This window comes from Mustela lutreola, chromosome 17 (genome assembly GCF_030435805.1).
Source record: "Mustela lutreola isolate mMusLut2 chromosome 17, mMusLut2.pri, whole genome shotgun sequence".
Taxonomy (NCBI): domain Eukaryota; kingdom Metazoa; phylum Chordata; class Mammalia; order Carnivora; family Mustelidae; genus Mustela; species Mustela lutreola.
This window is the reverse complement of record NC_081306.1, coordinates 1,345,181-1,372,259: the sequence shown is the minus strand read 5'-3', so window position 1 is coordinate 1,372,259 and position 27,079 is coordinate 1,345,181. Positions and strand designations below refer to the sequence as shown.

Sequence of the window (27,079 nt, the reverse complement as noted above, 5' to 3'; positions counted from 1 at the left end):
CTGATGGCATACCCCATTTCAAACCTTGTTGCCTAAAACCAAATAGAGTCGAATCCCCTTAGGGCAGCACGGTTGGCCCTTGTGACCTGACCCGAGTCACTCATTAGCCAAAAGTTGCGGCACCTGCTCTGCTGCTTCTCCTCTCCGTCCTGCTCCCTGCCACACGCTGTCCTTCTGTTGGACTAGGCTCAAGCCTCACCTCTTCCAGGAAGACTCTCCTGTGTCCCATAGCACCTTCTGGATAGTTCCATCATTATAATCCAGTATGATAATAATATAGTGTATAATTACACTTACAAAGTGTTCAATGAACTTTTTATGTGCAAGTCCTCCCCACTAGGCTGTAATTTCCTTCAGGGCAGGATCAAGTCCTCCTCATCTTTGCTTCCCCCAAGGCCCCGGACACGATGCTCGATAAACATTATGTACATGTCCCATTTGTAAGAAGAAGTTTTGTTAACTAATAAAGAAGCTCACTATCGTACAAACAGGTTAGATCCTGAAGTGCTATTCACACGTCGGTTCATTTGTAAGGAAGCAGGGGGTTGTGCTTGCATCCCCGAGAAAACATGAAGCCCGACTGTGAGCTTTTTTAGAACAAGCTCCTCTTATCCTCCCTACAGATGTTTTACGGAACACTGTTGTCCACGTCTGTTGCAGATGCCATCCTGCTTCCTTTCTATCTCGAGGTCAGACGTACCTCCTCGAAGCCACGCCTATCCACGGTTGCCACCTGGTTATTCATCAGGACGAAGCCACGCCCATCCACAGTCTCCAGGTTGTCCATCTGGGGGCTGTCTGTGTCCGAAGGCCTTGGCGTATGAACCTACCAGTCGGGAGACTTAAATTTCCACACACAACCTTCACCAAGCCGAACCTGTTCAGTTTTCCTAACTCGTACCAAGCACATGGTCCTTGGAGGCATTTGGCGATCGCTTTTCCTCTTCTCTCGATGATGAACATCAATGACTCATTTCTGCTGGTTGTGTCATTGGATCTTTGTTTTTCAGGATGGACTTCTCTTGGGGAGAAATGAATCCTGCACACACACGACTCTTTACCATTTTCTCATGACTTATGATGACTTCTTGCTAGCGGCACACTTTCTCCTTAGTACTTCTAACCCTGATGAGAGATGGCAGGGTTCACAACATTTGTAAAACACCTCCAAACCGAGCACAAACCCAGGAAATACACCAGAGATAATACTGATGCTGAGTAATGCGAAAATGCTCACACACAACCACTAATCCCATCTGTTGGTTGGAGCAGAGCTGGCACGTACCTTTTCCCGGGTACAGCTTGGTTTTTCCCATAAAGGCTTAGGAGCTGAACAAGTGGAGAAAAGTTTGTGTCTCAACTTGAAATTAAAATTGTGTTATCATGTCACAGCACGCACATTTAGAGGCGAACGTTCAAAATGTTCGCCACGAGTTTCCACAGATTGTCGAGAAGGATAAATCCCAACCTGACAAGCATTTTGTTTTCTGTGCTTCCTCTCTGAATCTCCCCTCTGCCATATAGAAACACCAGATAGCCTCTGTCTTCGAATCTGTCCTGTAACCTAGAGGAGGCTGTGTGTTGGTAATGGGGTTCAGATTTGTGTCGCCAGCATTGCTGAGCCCTTGGCAGCACTGTCCTTTGCCTCACAAGCACTCACAGTGGCCGAACCCCGGGTACCATCCTGACACCCCAACGTCTACTTCTTCACCCACACTGCACCTGGGGAAATCATTTGACATCACTAACACCAACCAGGGATGTTATCGGGAAACAGTACAAATAGTCACATTTTATCTATTTTTGTAAATGTCCTCATTAACATCCCAATGTGTAAATGTTTTCGTGCGACACTCTGAAGCTGAGGAACAGGAGGGAATATTTTCTTCTGGCAGAAAAGCCAATCTTCTTACCCTAGGCCTCCCAATTTCTTTAAAAATCTGCCCCTTGGGCTCCTTTCCACACAACTCTTTTCTTGACTCCTTCACTTCAGGCCAATGCACTGTCTCTGGCCTTTGGGTTTCTCACCTCTCTCTTCTACCTATTCAAACCCAGCCCATATCCCAGACGTCCCAATGTTTCCCTAAAGCTATTCCTCTTCTGAACTTCGAAATACCCAGAATCAGACAATTTAGTCACAAACTAGAGGTCTCTCCCTTATACGTCAAAAAATAATTTGCTGTTTGAGGCGTTTGGGTGACTCAGTCATTGAGCGTCTGCCTTCGGCTCAGTTCATGATCCCAGGGTCCTGGGATCAAGCCCCGCATCGGGCTCCCTGCTCGGTGAGAAGCCTGCTTCTCCCTTTCCCACGCCCCCTGCTTGTGTTCCCTCTCTTGCTGTCTCTCTGTCGAATAAAAAAATAAAATCTTGGGGTGCCTGGGTGGCTCAATAGGTTAAAGCCTCTGCCTTCGGCTCAGGTCATGATCCCAGGGTCCTGGGATCGAGCCCCGCATCGGGCTCTCTGCTCAGTGGGGAGCCTGCTTCCCTCTCTCTCTCCCTGCCTGCCTCTCTGCCTACTTGTGATCTCTGCCTGTCAAATTAAAAAAAAAATTAAAAATAAAATAAAGTCTTTTAAAAATGAATCAAAATTAAAATGCTATGTTAAATACCGGTATTTACCTCTACTCCTGCTGGATAATAACATAGCAGTCTGTGAGATTTTTCGAATGCCACAAACTCCAAGAGCGGTAAGAATGGGAGAGAAAATGGTAGAACACCATTTCTAAAGCCAGTTAATACATGGATATGTAGTAACTGGTTTACCAGGACTGAGAAAAAAAAGAATCTGGAGCTGGCCGTGGGAAAAATAAGTCCACAGATATCCTTTGCAGAAGCCACAAAGGACACAGAGATCGGCACCTTCGTGCAGGAAACTGGAAGAGCCTTCTGCAGGGAAGCTGGCCAAACCAAGAAGAAAGACCTGAAGACAGTGACATCAGGAGCTCCCTCATGGCCAGCTGGGTCCCTGTGGTGAAGGCCCCAGAAGAAGGCGGCCCACACATGCAGAGCTTCCATTTGGTTTGTAACTATCCCAGACTTATGTATGAACAGACACCCAGGATTCACCAGACCTTTGAGGGAAGCACCCAATCGGTGAAAAGACAGAGGCCAAATGCTTGAGTGGATAAACAAAATATGACAGACGCAAATAAGGAAATACTATTCTTCCTCGAGAAAGAAGGAAACTCAGACACATCCTACAACATGGATGGACCTTGAGGACCTCACACTAAGGGAAATAAACCAGTCACAAAAAGCCAGATGCTACGTGACTCACCAGTCAAATTCAGAGACAGGAAGTAGAAAGGTGGTTTCCAGGAGCTGGCGGGGGGCGGGGGACAAGGGAACGGAGAGTTGCTGTTTCATGGGGACAGAGTCTGAGCCGGGGAAGATGAAAGGAGTCCTGGAGGGCCCCTGGGGGGCTCAGTGGGTTAAGCCTCTGCCTTCGGCTCAGGGCATGATCTCAGGGTCCTGGGATCGAGTCCCGCATCGGGCTCTCTGCTCAGTGGGGAGCCTGCTTCCTCCTCTCTCTCTCTGCCTGCTTCTCTGCCTAGTTGTGATCTCTGTCAAATAAATAAATAAAATCTTTAAAAAAAAAAAAAAAAAAAGGAAAGGAAAAAGAAGAACTAATACATACAGAATGAATTTCCAGACTGACAGGGCCCAACAGGTTGAATGGACAGAGATTCTTTTTTTTTTTTTAAATTATAATCTCTAGGCTCTGGGTCTCAAGGCTCTGAGATCAAGAGTCACATGTTCTACCAACTGAGCGAGCCAGGTGCTGTGGACCAAGAAGCACTGGTACACTGGGGAAGACCCCGGCATTCTTCCTGAGAGACAAAACAGTCTTCTAATTGTCACAAACCAGAATGGGACTGGATTTCTGAACAGTGACAACAGGAGCCAGAGAACAGCTGTGCGCTCAAAATACCGAGGACAACTGATTTCCAATCTTGAATTCTCTACGCAAGGTATTAAACGAGAAAGTAAAATAAAGTCTCCTAAGAATGCACCCCAACTTATCAAAGTCCTAGGGAATGTACCCACCAAAACAAGGGATAAAGCAAGAAAGGGGAAGATACGGAATCCAGTAAAGGAGGGATCTAACTCAAGAAAACCAAGACCTTCCCGTAGGTGGTAAATAGAATTCTCCAGGAGACCGCTACACAGCGGGCCTGAAGAATAACCAGCTGGAAGCAGGCCAGAGGGCTACAGAGAGGCGTCCTTAAGAAAATAAAACCAATAGCAAATCTAATGTGTTTGAATGTAATGAGATATTTACACCTCAAAGCGGAGTTCAAGATGGAACTAGTGTTGTACACACAAAGCGAACAAACAAAACAGGAACAAACATAAGCGTTTAACTCAGTGGCCGGGAAAGGGGGAACAAAAAGTGCAGGAAAAGAAAAGTCACGGCATGGTTCAGAGGTGAAGAGCATTTGCATATTAACAGTGATGGGAACTGGGAATATCTGTGTAACCAATACAGTATGTGATACAGTAACATGGGGGGCGGGGAGTGAAGGTAGGAAGTGTAGGAAAGAGAAAATCGTTAAAGCCTCAGCTTCCAGGATAATCAGAGGTAATGTCTAGAAGCAAAAAAATCAAGAAGCAGAAATATGAGCATGCTAATTCTGAAAAAGATTTTATTTATTTATTTGACAGAGAGAGCCCGCACAAGTGGGGAGGGTGGGGGGCGCGATGGGCCAGAGGGAGAGGGAGAACCAGGCTTCCCGCTGAACACGGGCTCAATCCCAGGACCCAGATATCAGCCAGAGCCAAAGGCAGACCCTTAAACCAACTGAGCTACCCAGATGGCCTAACCTCTCAATTTTAAAATGGGCAAAGGACTTGAAGAAACATTTCTCCAAAGATGATGTACAAATGGCCCCTTGAGCACACAGCCATTAGGAAAATGCAAATAAAAACCACAAGCCACCACTTCACACCCACCAAGATGGGTATAATAAAAAAGACAAATAATAAGGGCGCCTGGGGGGCTCAGTGGGTTAAGCCGCTGCCTTCGGCTCAGGTCATGATCTCAGGGTCCTGAGATCGAGTCCCGCATCGGGCTCTCTGCTCAGCAGGAGCCTGCTTCCCTTCCTCTCTCTCTGCCTGCCTCTCTGCCTGCTGTGATCTCTCTCTGTCAAATAAATAAATAAAACCTTAAAAAAAAAAAAAAAGACAAATAATAAGAGGTGAGAAGAGAAACTGAAGTTCCCGGTGTTGATGAGCATCTAAAAGGGTACAGTCCCCACGGAAAACACTGTGGCAGTTCCTCCAAAGTTAAACACAGTAAAAAAAAAAAAAAAAAAGTTAAACATAAAGTTACCGTGTGATCGAGCAATTCTCCTGAATATATACTCCAGAGAACTTATATGTTCACACTAAAACTTGTACAGAAATGTTACAGCAACATTATTCCTAACAGTCAAAAAGTGGAGGAATGGGGCGCCTGTGGGTTAAAGCCGCTGCCTTCAGCTCAGGTCATGATCCCAGGGTCCTGGGATCGAGCCCCGCATCTTTCTGCTCAGCAGGGAGCCTGCTTCCTTCTCTCTCTCTCTGCCTGCCTCTGCCTCTCTGCCTGCTTGTAATCTCTGCCTATCAAATAAAATTTAAAAATTTTTTAAAAAAAAAGTGGAGGGCTGGGGCTCCCGGTTTCTGCTGGGGTGGGGGTCTCGTGGGCCGTGGGACAGAGCCCCAGTCTGGATGAATCTCGATAACATGCTAAGTGAAGCCAAGTCAGGTGGAAAAAGCCACATACTACATTATCCCATGTGTAGGCAATGCCCAGAATAGGCAAGTCCACAGAGACAAAAAGCAGATTAGGGGTTGGCAGGAGCTGGAGGGAGTGAGGGAACAGGCAGTGACTGCTAATGGCTACGGGGTTTCTTTCTGGGGTGATGAGAAGGTTCTGGAATTAGATAACACGACGGTGGCACAACCTTGCAAATACTACAAATGAGTGAATTGTACAGTTTAAAATGTTGAATTTTATGATATATAAATTATAACTGGATAAAAAGCGGGTTTCAAGGAATGAAGTATATTAATATACAGAACACAGATGAATCTCAAAGAAGTCAGACACTCCACAGTGTATGATTCCATTTATAGGAAATCCTAGATAAAGCAGATAAACTAGATAAACTAGAGTGTCAGAGGGGCGCCTGGGTGGCTCAGTCCGTTAAGCCTCTGCCTTCAGCTCAGGTCATGATCCCAGGGTCCTGGGATCGAGCCCCGCATCTTTCTGCTCAGCAGGGAGCCTGCTTCCTTCTCTCTCTCTCTGCCTGCCTCTGCCTCTCTGCCTGCTTGTAATCTCTGCCTATCAAATAAAATTTAAAAATTTTTTAAAAAAAAAGTGGAGGGCTGGGGCTCCCGGTTTCTGCTGGGGTGGGGGTCTCGTGGGCCGTGGGACAGAGCCCCAGTCTGGATGAATCTCGATAACATGCTAAGTGAAGCCAAGTCAGGTGGAAAAAGCCACATACTACATTATCCCATGTGTAGGCAATGCCCAGAATAGGCAAGTCCACAGAGACAAAAAGCAGATTAGGGGTTGGCAGGAGCTGGAGGGAGTGAGGGAACAGGCAGTGACTGCTAATGGCTACGGGGTTTCTTTCTGGGGTGATGAGAAGGTTCTGGAATTAGATAACACGACGGTGGCACAACCTTGCAAATACTACAAATGAGTGAATTGTACAGTTTAAAATGTTGAATTTTATGATATATAAATTATAACTGGATAAAAAGCGGGTTTCAAGGAATGAAGTATATTAATATACAGAACACAGATGAATCTCAAAGAAGTCAGACACTCCACAGTGTATGATTCCATTTATAGGAAATCCTAGATAAAGCAGATAAACTAGATAAACTAGAGTGTCAGAGGGGCGCCTGGGTGGCTCAGTCCGTTAAGCCTCTGCCTTCAGCTCAGGTCATGATCCCAGGGTCCTGGGATCGAGCCCCGCATCTTTCTGCTCAGCAGGGAGCCTGCTTCCTTCTCTCTCTCTCTGCCTGCCTCTGCCTCTCTGCCTGCTTGTAATCTCTGCCTATCAAATAAAATTTAAAAATTTTTTAAAAAAAAAGTGGAGGGCTGGGGCTCCCGGTTTCTGCTGGGGTGGGGGTCTCGTGGGCCGTGGGACAGAGCCCCAGTCTGGATGAATCTCGATAACATGCTAAGTGAAGCCAAGTCAGGTGGAAAAAGCCACATACTACATTATCCCATGTGTAGGCAATGCCCAGAATAGGCAAGTCCACAGAGACAAAAAGCAGATTAGGGGTTGGCAGGAGCTGGAGGGAGTGAGGGAACAGGCAGTGACTGCTAATGGCTACGGGGTTTCTTTCTGGGGTGATGAGAAGGTTCTGGAATTAGATAACACGACGGTGGCACAACCTTGCAAATACTACAAATGAGTGAATTGTACAGTTTAAAATGTTGAATTTTATGATATATAAATTATAACTGGATAAAAAGCGGGTTTCAAGGAATGAAGTATATTAATATACAGAACACAGATGAATCTCAAAGAAGTCAGACACTCCACAGTGTATGATTCCATTTATAGGAAATCCTAGATAAAGCAGATAAACTAGATAAACTAGAGTGTCAGAGGGGCGCCTGGGTGGCTCAGTCCGTTAAGCCTCTGCCTTCAGCTCAGGTCATGATCCCGGGGTCCTGGGGTCGAGCCCTGTCGGGCTCCCTGCTCAGCGGGGAGTCTGCTTCTCCTCTTCCCTCTGCCTCCTTCCCCCTGCTCGTGCTCTGTCTCTCTCTCTCTCTCTCAAATAAATAAAATCTTTAAAAAAAAAAAAAAAAGAACAAAAAACTCAGCACCCCTATGAAGCAAGGACTGTATCCTCTTTTCCAAATGACAAAACCAAGGAAGCACTTAAACCGGTAACGGGTGACAGTGTTCAAACTTGGGTAGGCTGATTCCAGAACATGTGTTTTTCTTTTTTTTTTTTTTGTTTAAGATTATTTATTTATTTATTTGACAGAGATCACAGAGCCACTCAGGTGCCCGTGTTTTTCTTTTTTGTTTGTTTTGTTTGTTTATTTGACACAGAGAGAAAGAGAGAGCGCGCGAGCCGGCGCACAAGCGGGGAGGGATAAACTAGCCCTTGGGAGGCACTCCGCTCCCTATCCAATTTGGCCACTGCACCCCTCCCCCAGCACAAAGGAACTCAATAAATTCGTGTTGAAATCCTATAACCCAAGAGTCTGCAGGTAATAGGAGTACCCCTCATCTCTCCACAGTTCTGGGACGTGAATTCACAGAAGCAGAAGGAGAAGGGACCCTGACAGCCCCCACCGGGCTCGTCACCACTCTGTGTCCCCTCACAGTGAAATCTGCAACGAGGAATTGTGTGGCAAGTTCCCCTCGAGAAAAAAACACCGCGAGGGAGGCCGATGGGGAGCAGATATTTCAGACTGGGGGTTTGGGGAAAGGCTCTGCGTGGAAGAGAATAAAATATTGGCCCAATACAAGGGAAGCAGTACTCCCACCAAACTCCCACGGGTTCGGCTACATATAGAAAATGGCATATTCTATTTTGGATGCTTCATTTTAACAGGAACACAGTCAACCCTGAGCTCATCTAGAAACGCGCTATCCCAGCTGCTGAAGGCTATGGGCAGCTCGCCATAAATACTCAGGCCCCTCGTTCAAAGATTGTCCACCGAGACCAAAACACTACTGGATGCTGGAGTGAGTTGGAAAGTCAAGACGCCCGCACTGCTACGGTCAGGACATTACATGACTTAGCAGGGAGGGAGGAATGGGCACATCGATCAATATAATGCGAATCTGACATTTGGTCGAAGACAGAAGAAGCAGAGATAAGGCACACGCAGCAGGAGGATCCCTGGAAATGCCTCAGGAAAGGGTGGTCTTCGAGCTGATTCTGGAGCTGGAAAGGATTCCTTTTACTGAAAAAGCCGCGCTGCAGAAGGAGCATCCCTAAGAGTGGGAAACAGCGAGAGCCGCGGTGCCGAAGCGGGAACGTGTATGGTTTTCAGGCCAGGGAGAAATCCAGTTTGGCTACAGAGCAAGAGGTTCATCTAGAAAATGAGTCCAGAAAGACAGATTTGGATCCAACTGAGTAGGGCCTTGGAAGTTTGTCAAGGAATTTGGACTTTATTTGGTACCTAATGGAGGAATTAAGAAGTTCTAATCAGGAGTGCCTGGGTGGCTCCATCGTGAAGCGTCTGTCTTAGGCTCAGGTCGTGATCCGGGCATCTTGGGATCGAGCCCCGTATGGGGGCTCTTGGCTCAGTGGGGAGCCTGCTTCTCCCTCTCTCTCTGCATGCTTGTGATCTCTCTCTCCGTGTCAAATAAATAAATTAAGTAAAATAAAACGTTAACATTTAGGCAGCGCTGATGAAGGGATATACAGAAATTCTTTGAAACATTTTTGCAACTTTTTGGTAAATTCTGAAATTCTCTAAAATGTTAAAAAGGAAAACAATTAAAATACACAGTTGGGTTTTGCGCCACAGTAGCGATGACGGCCCCAGGGACTATGACGGTCACAAAATGGCAAGGAGTTGGCTGGACAAACGAGACGCGACAGGGGCCGGTGCTGGGAGCAGTGGTGTAAGTGCAGCAAGCAGTCTGGAAGACAAACTGGTTCCAAATAACACGGACAAATCTTGCTGGATGTGAAAGCCTCCGTGAGCCTCCAGGTGAAGCTGTCTGACAAACACTGAAACTTTGCAAAGGGAGCTAAAGAGAAAGGCAATAGCTCGGGGCAGAGATTTCCGTAAAGGAAACAGCTGGGGGTGCCTGGGTGGCTCAGTAGGTTAAAGCCTCTGCCTTCGGCTCAGGTAGTGATCTCAGGGTCCTGGGATCGAGCCCCGCATCGCATCAAGCCCGATGAGCAGGGAGCCTGCTTCCTCTCTCTCTGCCTGCCTCTCTGCCTACTTGTGATCTCTGTCTGTCAAATAAATAAATAAATATTTTAAAAGATTTTATTTATTTATTTTTGAGGGAGAGAGAAAGAACACAAGCAGAGGCTGGTGCCAAAGGGAGAAGCAAGCTCCCCGCTGAGCAGGGAGCCCGACGAAGGACTCGATCCCAGGATCCCTGGGACCACAACGCCAACCAAAGCGGGCTCCCCATAAATGATGAAAAGCGTTCGGACCCGTGTTCGTGCACATTGGCTGCCTTCTCAGCTTGTGTCCACGGCTGAAGCTGCTGAAATGGGAATGCTCCCTTGTGCTCTTCAGACGTTACGCACTTGTTACCCTGGGCAAACTACCCACTGGCCTCTCTGGTGACCTTGACGTCACAGATAAGAACTGGGTTAAGCCTTAGTCTGGGTAGATCCAGAGGACAGAACTAAGCCAATGGCAGCCAATTGGAAAAACCCTTAACAGTGCAGTGAGCTGTTTGGAGAAAAGTATTCTTTTTTTTTTTTTTTTTTTTTTTTTAAAGGTTTTATTTATTTATTTGACAGAGAGAGATCACAAGTAGGCAGAGAGGCAGGCAGAGAGAGAGGAGGAAGCAGGCTCCCCGCTGAGCAGAGAGCCCGACGTGGGACTCGATCCCAGGACCCTGTGATCATGACCCGAGCCGAATGCAGCGGCTTAACCCACTGAGCCACCCAGGCACCCTGGAGAAAAGTATTCTGAAAGCTCCTTCCAACTCAGTAGTTCCCTAAGCTTCTGGGTTTGTGTGGTTTTTTTTTTTTCCTGTTAAGTGTTCATAGCATCTACTTCATATGGCTGCCGGAGGACCACGGGCCACCGAGGACACACAAGTGCCCGGCGCAGAGGAGCGGCTCCGCTCCATCTGCCGTTATCAGACCGGGAAACCCACGAAGAGCCCCACGGAAGTACCAGCCTCGGCCACTAGAGGGGGCTGCGCACCGCACTCCCTCGAACCGCAGCCGCGGCGGGCGGGGGGCTCCGCTGCCCGGCCCTTCCCCTGCCGGGAACCTCGGTCCGCGCGGAAAACCCGGCTCCACGTGCGCGCCACGGCGGCAGTATGCTCTCCCACAGCTGCAAAATGATCTGGCAAAAGTCCCTCCAAGGCTTTGACGGCTCACCGCGTCACAGCCAAACTCCCCGGGCCTCCCTCAGTCCGGCCCCAAGCGGCCCCTCCCGCCTGAACTCCCCGTAATCCTGGATCCTGCGGCCGCGCCGGGCCGGCGAGCTGGGTCTCTGCGCCGAGGCTCACGCGGCTGCTCCTTCTTGATGCCTCCCCTCTAGGCCGACCTTCCCAGACCCTACTGCTTTCTCCCCCATGCAAATGCTATCTCCTCCTTAACTCTGGTCTCACTTCTCTAAGAGAGATCTCGGGGCGCCTGGGGGGCTCAGTGGGTTAAAGCCTCTGCCTTCGGCTCAGGTCATGATCCCAGGGTCCTGGGACTGAGCCCCGCATCCGCATCCGGCTCTCTGCTCAGCGGGAGCCTGCTTCCTCCTCTCTCTCTGCCTGCCTCTCTGCCTACCTGTGATCTCTATCTGTCAGATAAATAAATAAAATCTTAAAAAGAAAGAGTGACCTCACCAACCCTGAGCTCACCCACCACACAGGACCTCCATTTATCTTGTATTACAATGATTTATTCAAGGTACACGTGCATCTTTTCATTCAACTAGATTAGAAACTCCATGGGTAGAGACCTCCATGGGTAGAGACCAGAGGGTCATCTGTCCAGGGTAACGGAGCGAGTCAGTGGTAAAGACAGGATTCGAACCCAGGAAATCCAGAGAGCTCTTGCTCTTACCCACTAATTCACAACCACATAGTAATCTTTCATCAGCCACAGTGCCTAGCTCAGAGCTTTGCACACAGTTCGACTTGACAGCTTATCAAATGAACAACTAAAAACAAAACAAAAAAGACGAAACCAAAAACCTCAAGCATTGATCTAATTAGCATCTTCTAAACCTTCACTGACTTGTAGGCTATTGGGAACCAGCAGCAACTCGGTCTCATTAATCTGCATTAGAGTGCCTGGCTGTAGATCTAATTATGAGTAATTTCAGAATCATAATTACTGTTCCATTTGGGCTCTTGATCTGTAATGCATATAAGGATCCACTCCTAGCTTCTAATGGATTAAAAAAAAAAAAAAAAAAAAAAAACAAGCAAACAAAAAAAAACCCCAAAAAACAAAAACATAATTACTTACTGAAGCCTGGTAGGTGTGTTTTGTGAAGCTTCCAGCTCACATCTTCTCTGTGAAGTGAGGGGGATGGACTGATGGTCCCGGAGGGCCCTGTCTTCAGTGGCCAACAGTCTATGAATCTGGGAGAGTGAACGGAATTACAAAGAGCCTCTGCCTCAGTGTCAGAAGATATCGTTTTGAGTCTCAACTCCCCAACACAGGTTCCCCATCTGTAAAATCTGATTCATCTAGTCAAAAGTCCGAATGTCTGAGTGCCAGCTACAGGGGGGATACAGCAGCCCCTGCTTATTCTGCGAAGAAAATCCGATGACACCTATAACGGGTTGTCCTATGTAAGAAACCCAGGGGGTTCAAGCATGGTGCGCACCGCAAGGTCTAGTACCCAATCAAAAGATGATGATCTGGCCAGGATTCCAGTTATGCCAAGTCCAGACAACAAAAACGGTACCTATTCTGCTGTTTTGGAAAAAAGCCTGATCGTGTATTTTAGACAAACCTAGTCAGCCCTGCAGGCCGCTTTCCCACCTTTCTGGTTCCAAGGAAAGGTGGGCGGAGGTTATCTGTCCTCACTTCGGGCCCTGTCCGGTTGCTGGCGGAGGCCAAGTCCCTAGCCCAGTCTTGCAGGCCTCTGTCAGACAGCCATGAGGCCGGGGGTCTGGACCTGTGGGTTCTCCAGCTCTTAGTCACCGGCCCCCGCTCAGGCTTCATTCACTGTCCTCATCTGTGAAAGGCAGGCCCCTTGGGTAAAGAAGCCATACCGACCGGACCGCTTTGCCATCGGGCCGGGCCTGGCTCAGGGCGGCCACACCCCAGAGGGCTGCTGAGGGTTCCCTTGGGGTTCCACGTGAGCCCCGGGGCCACAACTCGGGCTGCAGCAGAGCGGGGGGCCCAGCCCGGTCCCCACGCTCGCGCACACTTGCTGGGTGGCTCTGGGGAAGGTCACCGGGCGGCCCTGCCGGCTGGCCTGCATTCGACGGGAGGGCGCGGACCGTCTCCGGACCGCCCTGGGAGCCCCCGGGCTGCCTGGAGCAGACGGAGCGGGCGGGGTATCGGGGACCACCGCCGCCACAGCGGAGGGTGCACCGGGAGCGCGCGGGCGCAGGTCACGTGGCGGGCGCGGGGGCGCGCGGGGGCGGGGCCTGGCGCGCACCGCTCCGCGGGTGGCGGGGCGGGCGGGAAGGGGCGGGGCCTCGGGCGGGGCGGCCGAGGGGGGCAGGCGGGCGGGCTGGAGGGGAGGAGTGGAGATGGCGGCGGCGGCGGCTCAGGGGGGCGGGGGCGGGGAGCCGCGGGGAGCCGATGGGGTCGGCCCGGGGGTCTCGGGGGAGGTGGAGGTGGTGAAGGGGCAGCCGTTCGACGTGGGCCCGCGCTACACGGAGCTGCATTACATCGGCGAGGGCGCGTACGGCATGGTCAGGTGAGGGGGCGTTCGGGAGGAGGGGGTCGGCGGCGGGGGCCCGGGAGCGAGGATGCGCGCCGTCTGGGCAGGGGAGACGTCCAGGGCCCCGAGGAGGCGGGGGCTTCGTGGGGCTGGGGGGCGTTCCGCGGAGGGGGCCTTGGGGTGCTTACAGGAGGAGCGGCGCCTGTACGTTCTAAGGGAGGGGGCTTGGGGGCCAGAGACGCGACCATTCCGTAAGGCGGGGAGGGACATCTAGGTGTCTGCGGGGGAGCGGGGGGACCCTGAGGGACCTTAGGAACGCGGGATGAGGCGGAGACACTGAGTATTCTTAGGGAGGCGATACCCTTAGTGAGGACCGAGCGAAGGACCCTACTCTGGGGAGAGGATGCCTCGGATTCTCCCAGTGAGGCCTGCCAAGGAGTTCAGGAGAGAAGAGCAGAGCTCAGGGCTGGGCAGGGTAGGGCAGGGCTTTGGACCTGCGGCCAGGGGCCCAGAGAGCCGTGAGGGGTCCAGGAATGTGTCTTGCAACTTTCAGGAGGGGTCTGTGAGCTCTCTCTCATGCCCACTGTGTGCTCCGGGCCTTTGTTCATCTGGGAACAGCTCTCTTGCCCAGGTGCCTCGCCCTGACACCGGTGTCCACCTCATCCCTCCGATCCTGTCCCTCCTGGCCCGCTCCTCAGTGTGTCTGCCTCACTGTACCTCCTCCACTCACCTCCCACTCCCTGGACCTGTCCTGGGTTGAGAGAGCCCATCCTGGAGAGGGGAGGCTGAGAGGTCAGGGCAACTACAATGCACAGGGTTGAGGAGAGGGGAAGTCGGTGAGCGGTCAGTCTCTTCCTCTGTTTGTGAAGTCACTGAAGGGCCGCCCGGCCCAGCTTTCTCCCTGGAGATCCCAGGCCTTCACAGCAGGAAGGAACCAGCATTGTTTATGACTTGGCCAGAGTCCTCTACTGCTCCCTCCCATCAGGCCTGGGTGGGGCCACCAGGCCTGGACTCCCCCCCCCCCCCTCCATGTAAGGCCACACCAACATCTCCTCTCTGGCCCTCTCAGCTCAGCTTACGACCACGTGCGCAAGGTTCGCGTGGCCATCAAGAAAATCAGCCCCTTCGAGCATCAGACCTACTGCCAGCGCACACTGCGAGAGATCCAGATCTTACTGCGCTTCCGCCACGAGAACGTCATTGGCATTCGGGATATTCTGCGGGCGCCCACCCTGGAAGCCATGAGGGATGTGTATCCTTCACCTTGGCCAGATGGCTGGCCAGGCATGGCCTCAGAGCTGGGCTGGGAGAGAGCGCTGGCTTGCTTTCTGTTTCCTTCTTCCCTGCCACACTCCAAAACAAACCCAGTAAATGAAACTTTCCAGCAGGAAAGAGACCACAGGCTGTAAGAGTGCTGGGAGGCCCGAGGTGAATCCTGGCTTGGTGAATCCTGGCCTGCGGCAGCCAGGCCATGTGCCCTTGAGCGAGTCTGTTCTCCGTGCTGTGCCTCATTTGGGGGGAGGGCGGGGAGGGGTTCTATGGGACCTTTGTCTTTTGACATCTGCAGTTCTGTGACATGACCCGGCCTCTGCCCACAGTCCCTGTTTAACAGACGATGATTCTTTCCTCTCCGGGTCCCCAGACTGGAAGGAAGGCAGAGAGGAGGAAGACGGCCCGTGTCCGAGGGCCTGCTGTGAGTGAGGGCCAGCCAACGCCAAGCGCTTTGGCATTTCTTCCTCTCTCTCCCAGCTGCTATAGGAGATCAGTCTCACCAGCTCCATTTCAAAGATGGGGACACTGAGGCTCAGAGAGCCTGAACTCATTGGCTGCTGTGGCTGCCTCTTCTCACCCTCCCCCAGATGAGAACTTTCTCTGACACTTCCTGCTCAGGGCCTCACCCCAGTCACCTGTGGACTTGCACTTTGCCCAGGGAGGGACAGCCTCGCCTTTCCCTCCCCCACCTCCCACCTGGCCCCGCTTCCCTAGCTGGGCTGGTCGTCCACTTCCTGCCAGGCCCTGCTGTCAGTGGCTTGCAGCACCCGTGGCCTCTCCCCACCCGCCTGCCCCGCCCCCAGGCGGTCCCAGTTCTTCACCCAGACGTGGGGATTTGTGCGGGGTGTCGGCGAGCCCCCACCCACCGCAGGCTGTGGGCAGGAAATCTCCACACTCGCCCCCCAGCTCGCCATGGGACCTTCAGCGAGTCACTGCATCTTGCTGGGCCTTCTCTCCTGTCAAACAAGCAGGATTGGTCCAGACTCTTCAGAAGGCCCTTTCCGGGGCTGATTCTTAAAAGACAGTCCAGATGCACCGTTTCAGAGACCCAGCAAATGGCATTGATTTACTTACTTACTCACTTACTTAACGTATGTTTAATCTTTGTTTTCTCCTAAAATACAAAAGGACATGTACTCCTCCATCTTCTGATGTGTGGCCAAGCCCTCTTGAAGGAGGAGCGTGCTGTTGGGAATTTTCTCATTTGTCTTGCCCAAAGCATCCCCATAAGGCAGGCGTTTATTTTTAAGCAAACATTTATTGCATGCCAGATGGCGGTCGCACTATCTCATTGAACGCTCTCCACAGCCGTGTGGCTCAGGCATTTCTAACAGCAACACTAGTCCATGTTTGCTGAGCACTTAAAAGGTGCCAAGCCCTGGGCCAGGCTGGCTGACATAACGGGTCATCTCACCGAATCTTCAGGACTGCTCTCTAAAGAACCATGCTTTCCCCTGCTTTCCACATGGGGCAGTGGAGGTGTAGACAGGTTCAGGTCCTAAGGCCAGTGAGCAGGGATTGGCGGGGGAGAGGGCGGCTCAGACAGCCGCAGAATAAACCCCAGGGCTGTTGCTCTTAACTGCGAAGCTCTCTTGCCTCCTAGTTTTCCCAGTAGGGAAACTGAGGCCACAGATCTGAAGTACTCTCCTTCAGTGCCACCACCCGAGGTGTGGCAGAGGCCCTGAGCCCAGGGGCTGAGTCTGGGCCGTGTACAGTCTTGGCACGGGCTGACAGGTGCATCGAGTCTCAGGGGCAGCGGCTGGAAGGGCACATGGAGGCTAGCCACCAGAGCCTGTTCTTCTTAACCAAGTGTTCCCCACACCCCCACTCCGGGGGTCGACGGTGCCGCCCTCAGCTACATTGTGCAGGACCTGATGGAGACTGACCTCTACAAACTGCTCAAAAGCCAGCAGCTGAGCAACGACCATATTTGCTACTTCCTCTACCAGATCCTGCGGGGCCTGAAGTATATCCACTCGGCCAACGTGCTCCACCGGGATTTGAAGCCCTCTAACCTGCTCATCAACACCACCTGCGACCTTAAGGTCAGAGCACTGGGTGCCTGTCCCCTCCTCCCAGGGCTCAGGGGCTTCCAGGTGACCGGGAGCCCCCTTGAGTAGAACCTCACGAGCAAAGGGAACAGCGCGGGCTGAGACGTGGCGATAGGACTGCTTGGGCCTTGGGGCTTGGGCCTTGGGCAGCGACCTTAGCAGCCTGGGTTGGCTTCCAGATCTGCGATTTTGGCCTGGCCCGGATTGCCGATCCCGAGCACGACCACACTGGCTTCCTGACAGAGTATGTGGCCACACGCTGGTACCGGGCTCCAGAAATCATGCTTAACTCTAAGGTAGGGGGACCACCCACGCCTGAAGGGAAGGGGCCAGGTCCCAGGAAGCCCTGGAGCCACCTCTGAACCAGGCATGACCCCCACGATCCAGGCCTTGTCACAAGACTCCAGCTGTTAGGCTCTGGAAGGAGGCCGAGCATTAGGTCCTCCAGGCCTCTGCCCTCTTCCTTCCTGCTGGTTTTGAGTCTGGATGGAGCAGTGGCTTCGCCCAGACAGCAGGGCCCTGTTGAGGCCGGCCCAGGAGCCCACTGCTTTCCCCTCCTCCCCAGGGCTACACCAAGTCCATCGACATCTGGTCTGTGGGCTGCATTCTGGCTGAGATGCTCTCCAACCGGCCCATCTTCCCTGGCAAGCACTACCTGGACCAGCTCAACCACATTCTGGGTGAGGGGAGGCCTGGCCAGCTATGCTGGGGAGAGACTAGTGGGAGGTGAGGTTTCCTTAGAGCCCTCCTGCAGAGCCCCTCCAGCGTCTCACAGGATTTCAGTGAGACAGACACAAACCCCCTTCCACAGATAGGAGACAGCAAGGCTACACCGCACACTTCGAAGGGCTCACATCAGGACTTGAACCCGGGGCTGCCCACATCCAGAGCCCTTGCCTCACAATAGTACAGGCTGGGCCATAATGATCAGAGCTCATCGGTGCGGACTCTCGGTTTGGGTCCCTCCCGTTCCTGGACCAGAGAGGAGGGCACTCACCAAAGCCCCTGCCTTACCCACAGGTATCCTGGGCTCCCCGTCCCAGGAGGACTTGAACTGTATCATCAACATGAAGGCCCGGAACTACCTGCAGTCTCTGCCCTCCAAGACCAAGGTGGCCTGGTCCAAGCTTTTCCCCAAGTCCGACTCCAAAGGTGAGCAAGACACGGGGGCTGGTACCGGACAAAAGCTCGGGGCGGAAGAGGGCCCACAGGCCAAGCCACTGCCTCAGTAGACAGGACCCTGGGCACGAGAAGTGAAGCAAGTTCCTCTGCTTGGAACTCCACTGGGAGTTCCTCCGGCCCTCTCTCTGACCCCCGACTCCTTCTCTTCCCTAGCTCTTGACCTGCTAGACCGGATGTTGACCTTCAACCCCAACAAACGAATCACGGTAGAAGAAGCCCTGGCTCACCCCTACTTGGAGCAGTACTACGATCCAAGTGATGAGGTGAGCCGGCCGTCAGCAGGGGGCGCTGGCGGGGGGAAGGTGGGTGGCCTTGGGTCCTGGCCGGAGTCTGACCTCTACCACCCCAGCCAGTGGCCGAGGAGCCTTTCACCTTCGACATGGAGCTGGATGACCTACCCAAGGAGCGGCTGAAGGAGCTCATCTTCCAGGAGACAGCCCGCTTCCAGCCTGGGGCGCGGGAGGCCCCCTAATCTGGACAGACATTTCTGTTCCCAGGGGCCTGGTGAGTGCTCCCCACTGCCCATGCACAGGTTCACCCCGATACCAGTGTGCCCAGCACACCCCCATACAGTCACCGGCTTGTTCACGCCCACGAGGCAGGTGCATGGTGGCAGCAGACAGGCTAGAGCCTGCCCAGGCCACAGCTGGGGGCCCCTGCTTCTTCACACCCTCTTCCTCTCTCGGTCCCGAAAGTCCCCCACCTGGCTGCACCTCTTCATCCTCCTGGCCCTGTGGCCAGAGGTCCCTGAGGGTCCCTCTCCCCGATCTGAAGACCAGAGCCAGGTTTGGGCTCCCCAGTGTGGGCAGAGAGGCAGGTGGGGCGGTAGCTGCTCTGGCAGGAGCTGGCGGTCCCCGGCCCCGCCCAGATGCCACGTCCCTCGCACCTGGTGCCCAGGTCAGTGGTTCGCACACCCGCCCACACGGCTCGCCTTCCTCGAGTCTCTGTTCTGTCCTCCGGGCCAGCTACCGCCCACTGAGAGGAAGGCAGAGACATTCCTGCGCTCCAGCTCCAGCCCTGATGCTTAGTAAGACCCATGCAACATTGTGCGAGACTGCTCAGCTCTCTCTGCCTCAGTTTCCTGGGAGAGCTCTTAGGACGAGAGCAGACACAGAGCCCTAAGCACTGTTGTCAGGGGTTTGTATGTATTCACTCTCTGCGTTCTCCAGCTGTCCCCTGAGATAGGCACTGAGACCACCCCCCAAACCCATGCACACTTAACAGAAGACCAGGCTTGTCCTGGGCAGTCACGAGGAGAAGATGATGGAGGCCGAGGTCGGGGCTCCGGCTCTCTGGTGGGCGCTGACAGTTCTTTCCCACCTGCCTTTTTGTTTAGGCCTGGCCTGCCCCTCTCCTGCCGGACTGTTAGGAAACGGACCGCGTGCCCCGCCCCGACCCCCCCGGAGCCCTGGGCAGGGCAGAGGGTGCGCCCGGCCACCTTCCCCGGCTTCGCTCTGGCCTCCTGCTTCAGGCCGGCCGAGGCTCCCTGTGCCCCACCTCCCCTCCGAGGACCTGAGGGGCTTGGGTGGCTCCAGAGCAGGTTGCCCTCTGCTGCTTGCCTTCGTCTGCCCCTGCTCCCCCAGTCTCCGGTAGTTCTGGAACGGAAGGGATCTGGCCACCCCAGGACCTACTGACGGCCCCCGGTGGGGGTCTGGGGAGGACGGGGCCTGCGGAGTAGGGACTCGGGGCAGCCCCGACCCGTGAACCCCCCACCCCAGTTTCCCGGAAGGAATATTCCGAAGGCTCAAGGGCTAGTGTCCATGAGGAGCAGGGCCCAGGCCTGAACCCCCTCCCCCAAAGCCCCCCCGTCGAACACCCCTGCTGCCTCTGTGTGTGGGTGTCCAGAAGTGGAGCGGGGACGCGAGGAGAGCCCGGCGCCCTCACCCACCCCTGCGCCTGTATCTAATATATAAATATAGAGATGTGATTATGATGGCCATGGCTCCGTCTGTGTCTGCCGACGCCCCCACCACGACTGTTGCTTAGAGGACTGCCGCACCTGCCTGGCCGCTTCCCAGCTGTGTGGTTTTACACACTTCTGGTGACCACTGGCTCCCCAGCTGGCCGGGGTTGTAGATGGGATTGTCAGGAGCGCCACAGTCCTGCACAGCTGGGGTCCATTCGCCCTTAGTCACTGTCCTCTGCTCTTCCTAAGGGCTTCCCGTCCAACTGGCTGGGGGCGATTCGGGGCTGACTCAGGGACATCCTCCTCACCCCCGGATTCTCTGAAAATGGCTTGGGGCAGCCTGTCATATACCCCAGCCACAAGCCCCTGTGGCGGGGAGGGGGAAGCTTGTAGCATCCCCAGGGGCAGTGGGGGCCTGGTTTCCCCACAGTGTGGCCCAGGGGAAGCAGGGGTGCGGGGGGCTGGGAAGGGTCTCAAGGTCGGAGAGCCAGAGCTGCAGGAAGCTTCCCTCCCGCCTCTCCCGCATCCCCAGCCGAGCCCTGCAGCCTGGCCCCAGGCCAGGAGCAGGCTCAGCAGGTCCCAGGGGTGTGGTGGCGACCAGTGGTGGAGCCAGCCTAGCCCGGCCAGACAGTCCGCGGAGGTAGTACAGTCCATCAGGAACAGCGGCGTTCACGCGGCGGGAGCCCCGAGAGGCGGTGAGGCCATGAGCGCTGTGCTGTACTATGCTCTGCCCGCCCTGGGCAGCTATGTCCTGCTCTCCGTCTTCTTCCTGCGCCGGCCTCGCCTGCTGCACACACCCTGGGCGCCAGCCTTCCTGCCGCGCCTGGGGGCCCACCGAGCAGGTGAGCTGGGCACAGGGAGGACGAGAGAATGGTGGCGGCGGGTGGAGTCGGGAAGCAGGATGCCAGGGTGGCCGGCAGCGGGAGAAGCCCTGGCGGCAGGCTGTTACAGAGGCAGAGCCTGGGGCGGGAGGAGGAGAGCGGGGTGGGGGGGGCCGGACGCGGAAGGGGGAAGAAGAGGCAGGGGCTGGGGCGGGGGGGAGGACCCTGGGACCCACCCCGTTGCCCTGCACAGGATCCGGAGAGCGGCTGGAGCACACCTTGGAGGCCATGGAGAAGTGAGTGTGTGCACTTGCCCCCCAGGCTGCGCAGTGAGGTGGGCCCAGTGGTGCACTGTGTGACACCCGGGGGCACCACTCTGTGGTGGTCCACGTGACCGAGGCCCCCTGGAGGTGTGTCGCGCAGAGCCTGCCCGGCCTGCAGCGAATTCTGCCCCGCACTGCCCCCCCCCCCACCTCCCCACTGCCCCGTGGGCTGACCTGCCCCTTTCCCGGGGCCTCCGTCCCCCGCGCTGACCTTCGCTCCCACAGCTCCATGGCCCAGCGATCCGACTTCCTGGAGCTCGACTGCCAGCTGACCCGGGATGGTGTGGTCGTGGTGTCACACGACGAGAACCTGTCTCGCCAATCAGGCGTGAATAGGGACGTGAGCAGCCTGAACTTTGAGGTTGGCCTCGCCCTAGCCCCACTACTATACCCAGAGAGCCACCATGCCTCCACACGTGCCTTCTGGTGACGTCCCCCCTGTTCTCCCCAGGAGCTGCCCCTCTACAAGGAGGAGCTGGAGGTTTACTTCTCACCAGGTGAGAGCGTGACCTTACCAAGGGGGGTCATGGCCTCAGCCTCCTGCCCTCTCTTCTTCTCGGGGACTCTGACTCTCCTGCCCGGTCCCAGCCATTCCCTTCTGACCCCTCCCGCACAACCCACCCAGGCCACTTTGCACACGGGACAGACCGGCACATGATGAGTCTGGAGGATGTGTTCCAGAGGTTCCCTCGGTTGCCCATGAGTGTCGAGATCAAATCGGTAAACGAAGAGCTCATTCACAAGGTGAGGCCGCAGACGGGGGTGGCCGGGGGGCCCGGGGCTGGAGGGAGGCCTGACGCCCCGCCGCCCCTTCCTCCTCCTCTTCCTCCTCCTCGCAGGTCGCGGGCCTGGTGAGGCACTTTGGCCGCAGTGAAATCACCATCTGGGCCTCAGAGAAGAGCTCGGTCATGAGGAAGTGCAGGGCTGCCGTGAGTCCCTGCGCCTTCGCTGCTCCAATGGCCCTTCCTCCCAAGAGCCGGAGGCTGCAGGGGCCTAGGCTGGACAGGTCTGGGGGGCTGTGGAGGAACTGGCCCTGAGCAAGGTCTCAAAGGGGAGGATTTGGAGAGGAGAGGTGCTGGGGAAAGTGTGAGCAAAGGCGTGCTGGTGGGAAATGGGGTGGGGGGCAGCGGAGGGCGCGTGCAGTTAGGCCTAAACGCTGGGTCAAGCTCACACTTTTGATCCTGCGGGCACTAGCGCTTCCTGAATGCCCAGCACTGTTCCCCCCTGGAGCCTGAGGCCCCCGTCTGCTTTCCCAGGAACAGACTGACTCCCCGCCCCCCGCCACTTCTCCTTGCCCCCTAGAACCCCGAGATGCCTTTTGCCTTCACGATAAGCCGGGGATTGTGGCTGGTGCTGGTGTATTATCTGGGCTTGCTGCCCTTCGTCCGCATCCCGGAGAGGTTCTTCATCTGCTTCCTGCCCAGCATCATCAATAGGTACTCACAGTGTCCCGGATTCCCTTCTGCATCTCCCCTCCACCCCGGTCCCCCCGATGCTTCTGTCCTCAGATAAAGACCCCCTCCCACCTCAGGCCTCATGACGCAGGGTCCCCAGCTCCCTGGCCATCCTCAGGGATGACCCCCAGGGTCCTCTGAAGACTGGCTCTCAGCGAGCATTCAGGAATACCAAGGTGGGGGGGCCGGAGGGGACACAAACCCCTGGAAACTCTATGTGAATGTGTGTTGAGGTGGAAGGAGTCTTAGGACAAAGTATTCACTTATTCATCCATTCATCCAACAATTTTTTTTTAAAGATTTATTTATTTATTTGACAGACAGAGATCACAAGTAGGCCCAGAGGCAGGCAGAGAGAGAGGAGGAAGCAGGCTCCCCGCCGAGCAGAGAGCCCGATGCGGGGCTCGATCCCAGGATCCTGGGATCATGACCTGAGCCAAAGGCAGAGGCTTGAACCCACTGAGCCATCCACGCGCCCCACATCCAACAAATTTTTATTGAATGTCTGCTCTGTCCTAGGTGCGGTTACACTAGTAGATAAGATGTGGGTGGGGTAAGGCCCCCCTGAGCTTACAGTCTGGCTGGGAGACAAATATTAACCAATTATAGTATCATTCTCTGATTCTTGAAAGGAAAAGCAAGCTTCCTCCTGCTGGGGGACCAGGGTTAACAAAGTAACAGCTGGGTAAAGTCCCACCATTTGGAGACTTCGCCAGCTCTTAAGCCTGCGCCCCCCCGCCCCCCGGCTTTCTGAGTGCTTCCCTCTCCCCTCTGCTGGCCTGAGGGAGGCTCCCAGCCAGCCCTCACAGTCCTTTGCTACAAAGACATCATTAGACCACAGATCTTGGTCTTTGTAACTTTTATACCCAGTCTGCAAAGTGTCTTCATATCCTTTAGTTGATTAGAGCTTTACTTTGCGGCAACCCAGAAGTTAGAGGAATCGGGACCCCCACGTACCCACGGAGAATCTGAGGCTCAAGGAGACTCTGTAATTTGCTCCCAGCCACACAGCTGGAAGTGCAGGACCCGAGGTTGCCTGGGTCCCACTCCACAGCCTGCGCTGGCTAGTTATATAAAGGGCCTCCAAAGTCGTCCCAGTGTTATGTGCTGTGTTATGCCCCCACCCCCACCCCCGGCAGCTATGTCCTGCTCTTCATCTTCTTCCCGCACCGGCCTCTCCTGCCGCACACGCCCCATCAGGGCACGTAGCAGACGCCTTGAGCGTTGTCTGGCTACGGGAAGCCAGTGGGTCCAGTCAGGGGACCTTCAGACTGTGCAGCCAGCTTGAGACCCAAGCTGCGTTCTGGCCTTGGCCCTAGGGCCAACACCGGTGGGCTGTGACACCTTGGGCAGGTCCCTTCAGCTCCCCCAGACTCAGTGTCCACTTCTGTAAAACGGCCAGGAGGGGGCGCTTGCAAAGTGTGAGGCCCGGGACGTGGGAGTGGACTCTCCCCGATCAACGAGGGACCTGTTCTTTGGGGCACCTGCAAAGTGGTGCCCAGGGTAACCCTGGTCAGGGGTCACCACCGCCCCACCCCTGCGACAGAGTGAGATGCAGGGGAGTGACCACGACACCACCTCTCTGCAGGACCTACTTCCCATTTTCCCGCCCTGGGCTGAACAAGCTGGCAGCTGTGGTTTCCAAATGGTAAGGGGGTGAGAATGCTGGGTGGCGTGTACCTGTGGAGACCGCCCTGCCTGCTCCCCGCTCGTCATGGCCTCCGCCCGCCTCTCCCTACCAGGTTAATCATGAGGAAGAGCCTGATCCAGCACCTGGAACAGCGGGGAGTGCAGGTGAGGCTGGAAGGGCCAGACCTTAGCAAGTGGGGGGTCGCAGCCCGGCCACAGTTCTGCCGCCGACTGACCGCTCACCTGAAGTCTTAGTCTCTTGGTCTGTGAAGTGGGGGTAATGGTGTATTTAACTAGTACCTCCTCATGGTGTGGCCAGCGCTCGCCATTATCATCATGACGGTGGGGTGGTGTATCGCACCTGCTGTCCCGATTCCTGATGAGAGGGGGAGCAGGGCAGGGGAAGGACGGGAGAAGGGCAAAACCAGCCCGGCCTGCTCCTCGCCCCTCCCCTGGGCATCCGCTTTGACCAGGTCACTGAACTAGCAGACCCTTGTTGAGAATGCACTGTGTTGCGGGCCCTCCCCTCCCAGGGAGCTCACCATCAAATCAGGGGCAGAGGAAGGAAGTGAGGCAGACAATCGCAGGGCACCGAGTGGACAGAAAGGAAACAGCGCTGTGGCCGGTAGGGTCAAAGGAAGCCTTCCGGAAGAAGTGAGGAGCTGGCTCACAGGGAGCGGAGAGGGAGGGCGTCTCCAGCAAGAAGCTGGGGATGTGCGAGGGTTGGGAGAAGCCGGAGGCCAGGGCCCTCGGGGGCACTGAGAGGGGTTCCAGCAGGCCGCAGTGTGAGGGCTGGGGAAGGCAGCGAAGGGTGTGGCCGGCGGCCTGGGAGCATCCACAAGGAGCCCGGACTCAGCCTCGAGGAAGGGAAGCTTCTGAGGGCCTGAAACGGGAGAGGCTTGATCCAGTTGGGTAACCCAATTAAGGGTCACTCTGGCCACCGTGTGGCAAAGCAGAGCCTCAGGAGGCAGATGCTGTCACTGCCAGGTGTCGGGTGTAGGTGGCAAGCAGGGGGACAGGTGGGGGAGTTGGCAGTCAGGCCGGGACTCCCCCGCCCACAGGAGGGTGATTAGCACCCCCTCCCTCCCCCGACTCCGAAGGTTGCACCATCATTCCCATTTGTCACGTTAAGAAACCGAGCAGTCCGGTGACTTGCCCAGGGTACAGATACCACATGTTCCCACCTCCATGCCCACAAGAGCAGACGCGGGCGACAGGGAAGACGCCGAGCAGCAACCGACTGGGGCAGGCTGGGAGATGCCGGCGTGCTGGTAGATGTGCCGCAGCCGGCTTTGCAGCGGAAAGGAAGAGGGGGCTTGGGTCTGAGCGACAGACGATTTCCCTAGAGCAAGGTGCACGTGCTCTCACCTTGCCCAGTTTGCGGCAGCCGGCGTGAAATCACTGAGCAGAGTTTGGGTGGCATTTCCACCTGACACGCCCAACAGACGCGAGTAACCTCCAGAGGTCATTACCATTACCCGTACGTAATGGTAACATGCAGTAGAAGAGTTTGGAGTATTTATTACCTTCGTTTTTAAGATCATGATTGAATTACAAGTTTATAGAATTTAGTATTTCATAATGGCTGTGTTTAATAACTAGCTTGTGAAATTCCTGGCGGTCTCACAATCCACCCCAGTGTCCCAATGCCGGGAGCTCCCCACAGAGGAGGAGCGCTCCCCCACCATCAGATGCACGGGGAAGTTCCAGGTAAACTGTGTCAAACTGTGAGCCCCTCTGTCCCACCCAGGTGATCTTTTGGTGCCTTAATGAAGAGTCGGATTTTGAAGCAGCCTATGGCCTAGGGGCCACCGGCGTCATCACCGATTACCCCACAGCCCTGAGGCGCTACCTGGACAACCACAGAGGAGCTGCCCAGACCTCGGAGGCCCTCACCCTCTCCTCTGTGTCTCTTCCCCAATAAAGGTCGTCTTCAGAGTCACGTCTTGGTGTTTGGGGGGGCACAAGTGGGAGGAGATCCTTACCTAGTTGCAAGATGGCAACTGAGGGCCAAAGAGGCCAGCCAAGGGCCAGAGTTTGGGGCCCTCACAAGCCTGACCCACTGGTTGCACCGCATTCCAGACCCAGAGTAATGCCACCACACCCTGTGCCAATCTGGCCTCCACTCTCCTCAGGAATGTCCCTTGCAGGAAGGAGCAAGGCCTCCTGTCCCTTCAGAGCCATGGGTTCCATTCTCCTGAGGCCATGAAGAACCCCAGGCACACAGCAAGGGACTTCATCTGAGCCTGCGGACCTCCTCACCAGGCTGCAGAAGGTAGACGTGGCCTCAGAGGCCGAGTCCTCGGTGCCTGGCTCCTGCCTCAGCCGGTCCAGCCTTCCACTCCTGGGTCTAAGCCAAAAGTGGCCCCAACCTCCTCAGCCCTCTCCAGCCCTAGTACCTTATTCACTGACCAAATCGCATCGCACAACCATTTGTTGACTGCTCCAGGCCAGGCAGCATCCTGGGGCCATGGCAGGGAGTAGGAGGAGTCTAGCAGGGTAGATGCCTGCGTAACCTAACCGAGCCTGCAGAGGCAAGGCCACCAAAGGCGGCTTCCTCGTAGGGAGGATGCTGGGCAGTAGGGAACGGGCTTGCTCCGAGGCTCTGGCTCCCAGAGGCCTAGCGCAGACGGGCACCGTTCGCTCTTCTGTTCTGAGAGCCTTTCCCCGGTGCCTTTTGCTAGGGCGAAGACGGTGGAATCCAACCCAAGTGAATCCCAACTTTGCCCCTTCCCAGCTGGATCCCTCGGGAGAGGTGCCGGGCCTCTGTGGCCTCCGCTGCCCCGGAAAACGGGGACAATCGCGCAAGCCGCCTCGTAGGATCGCGGCGGGGATTCAGAGAGTGGGGCGCGGGCGGCGGTTAAACGCGGGTGATTACGGCTATCATCTCCCCGGGGGCGCGTCCGGACACCGTTCCCCCCCCAACCCCGC

The 27,079-nt window shown here is 55.1% G+C and overlaps 3 protein-coding genes across 4 annotated transcripts in view; 2 read left to right on the top strand and 1 right to left on the bottom strand.

Annotated features, from left to right (window-relative positions):
• CORO1A (coronin 1A) overlaps nucleotides 1-12,641 on the bottom strand; it is a 34,687-nt gene extending 22,046 nt beyond the window's left edge. The window contains exon 1 of the mRNA XM_059155688.1: nucleotides 12,136-12,641. The gene's annotated coding sequence lies outside the window, so the exon portion shown is untranslated. The remainder of the gene's footprint in view (nucleotides 1-12,135) is intronic.
• A 720-nt stretch (nucleotides 12,642-13,361) lies between these two features.
• On the top strand, nucleotides 13,362-19,950 carry MAPK3 (mitogen-activated protein kinase 3). 2 transcript variants are annotated; one of them, XM_059155694.1, is made up of 9 exons: nucleotides 13,362-13,546; nucleotides 14,580-14,762; nucleotides 16,638-16,827; nucleotides 17,013-17,129; nucleotides 17,399-17,513; nucleotides 17,854-17,985; nucleotides 18,169-18,278; nucleotides 18,365-18,519; nucleotides 19,352-19,950. In XM_059155694.1, the coding sequence occupies exons 1-8, from the start codon at nucleotides 13,377-13,379 to the stop codon at nucleotides 18,485-18,487; spliced, it is 1,140 nt and encodes a 379-aa protein (XP_059011677.1). In that variant the 5' UTR covers nucleotides 13,362-13,376; the 3' UTR covers nucleotides 18,488-18,519; nucleotides 19,352-19,950. The 2 variants fall into 2 exon arrangements, with proteins under 2 accessions (XP_059011677.1, XP_059011678.1); XM_059155695.1 differs by having other exon boundaries at nucleotides 18,365-18,523.
• Nucleotides 19,951-20,099: 149 nt separating this feature from the next.
• GDPD3 (glycerophosphodiester phosphodiesterase domain containing 3) lies at nucleotides 20,100-26,086 on the top strand. The gene is made up of 10 exons (XM_059155689.1): nucleotides 20,100-20,763; nucleotides 20,996-21,038; nucleotides 21,291-21,426; nucleotides 21,517-21,562; nucleotides 21,691-21,809; nucleotides 21,905-21,994; nucleotides 22,368-22,501; nucleotides 24,108-24,167; nucleotides 24,262-24,313; nucleotides 25,899-26,086. The coding sequence occupies exons 1-10, from the start codon at nucleotides 20,247-20,249 to the stop codon at nucleotides 26,070-26,072; spliced, it is 1,371 nt and encodes a 456-aa protein (XP_059011672.1). The 5' UTR covers nucleotides 20,100-20,246; the 3' UTR covers nucleotides 26,073-26,086.
• Nucleotides 26,087-27,079: the final 993 nt, after the last annotated feature.

Bases quoted from the DNA above. Each gene is read 5' to 3' on its own strand.
- GDPD3 (XM_059155689.1), top strand. From the start codon at position 20,247: ATGGCTTGGGGCAGCCTGTCATATACCCCAGCCACAAGCCCCTGTGGC. The intron at 21,427-21,516 runs GTTGGCCTCGCC...TGTTCTCCCCAG, and splicing joins TGAGCAGCCTGAACTTTGAG to GAGCTGCCCCTCTACAAGGA. The intron at 24,314-25,898 runs GTGAGGCTGGAA...TGTCCCACCCAG, and splicing joins TGGAACAGCGGGGAGTGCAG to GTGATCTTTTGGTGCCTTAA.
- MAPK3 (XM_059155694.1), top strand. From the start codon at position 13,377: ATGGCGGCGGCGGCGGCTCAGGGGGGCGGGGGCGGGGAGCCGCGGGGA. The intron at 17,514-17,853 runs GTGAGGGGAGGC...CCTTACCCACAG, and splicing joins CCAGCTCAACCACATTCTGG to GTATCCTGGGCTCCCCGTCC. The intron at 18,279-18,364 runs GTGAGCCGGCCG...CTACCACCCCAG, and splicing joins ACTACGATCCAAGTGATGAG to CCAGTGGCCGAGGAGCCTTT.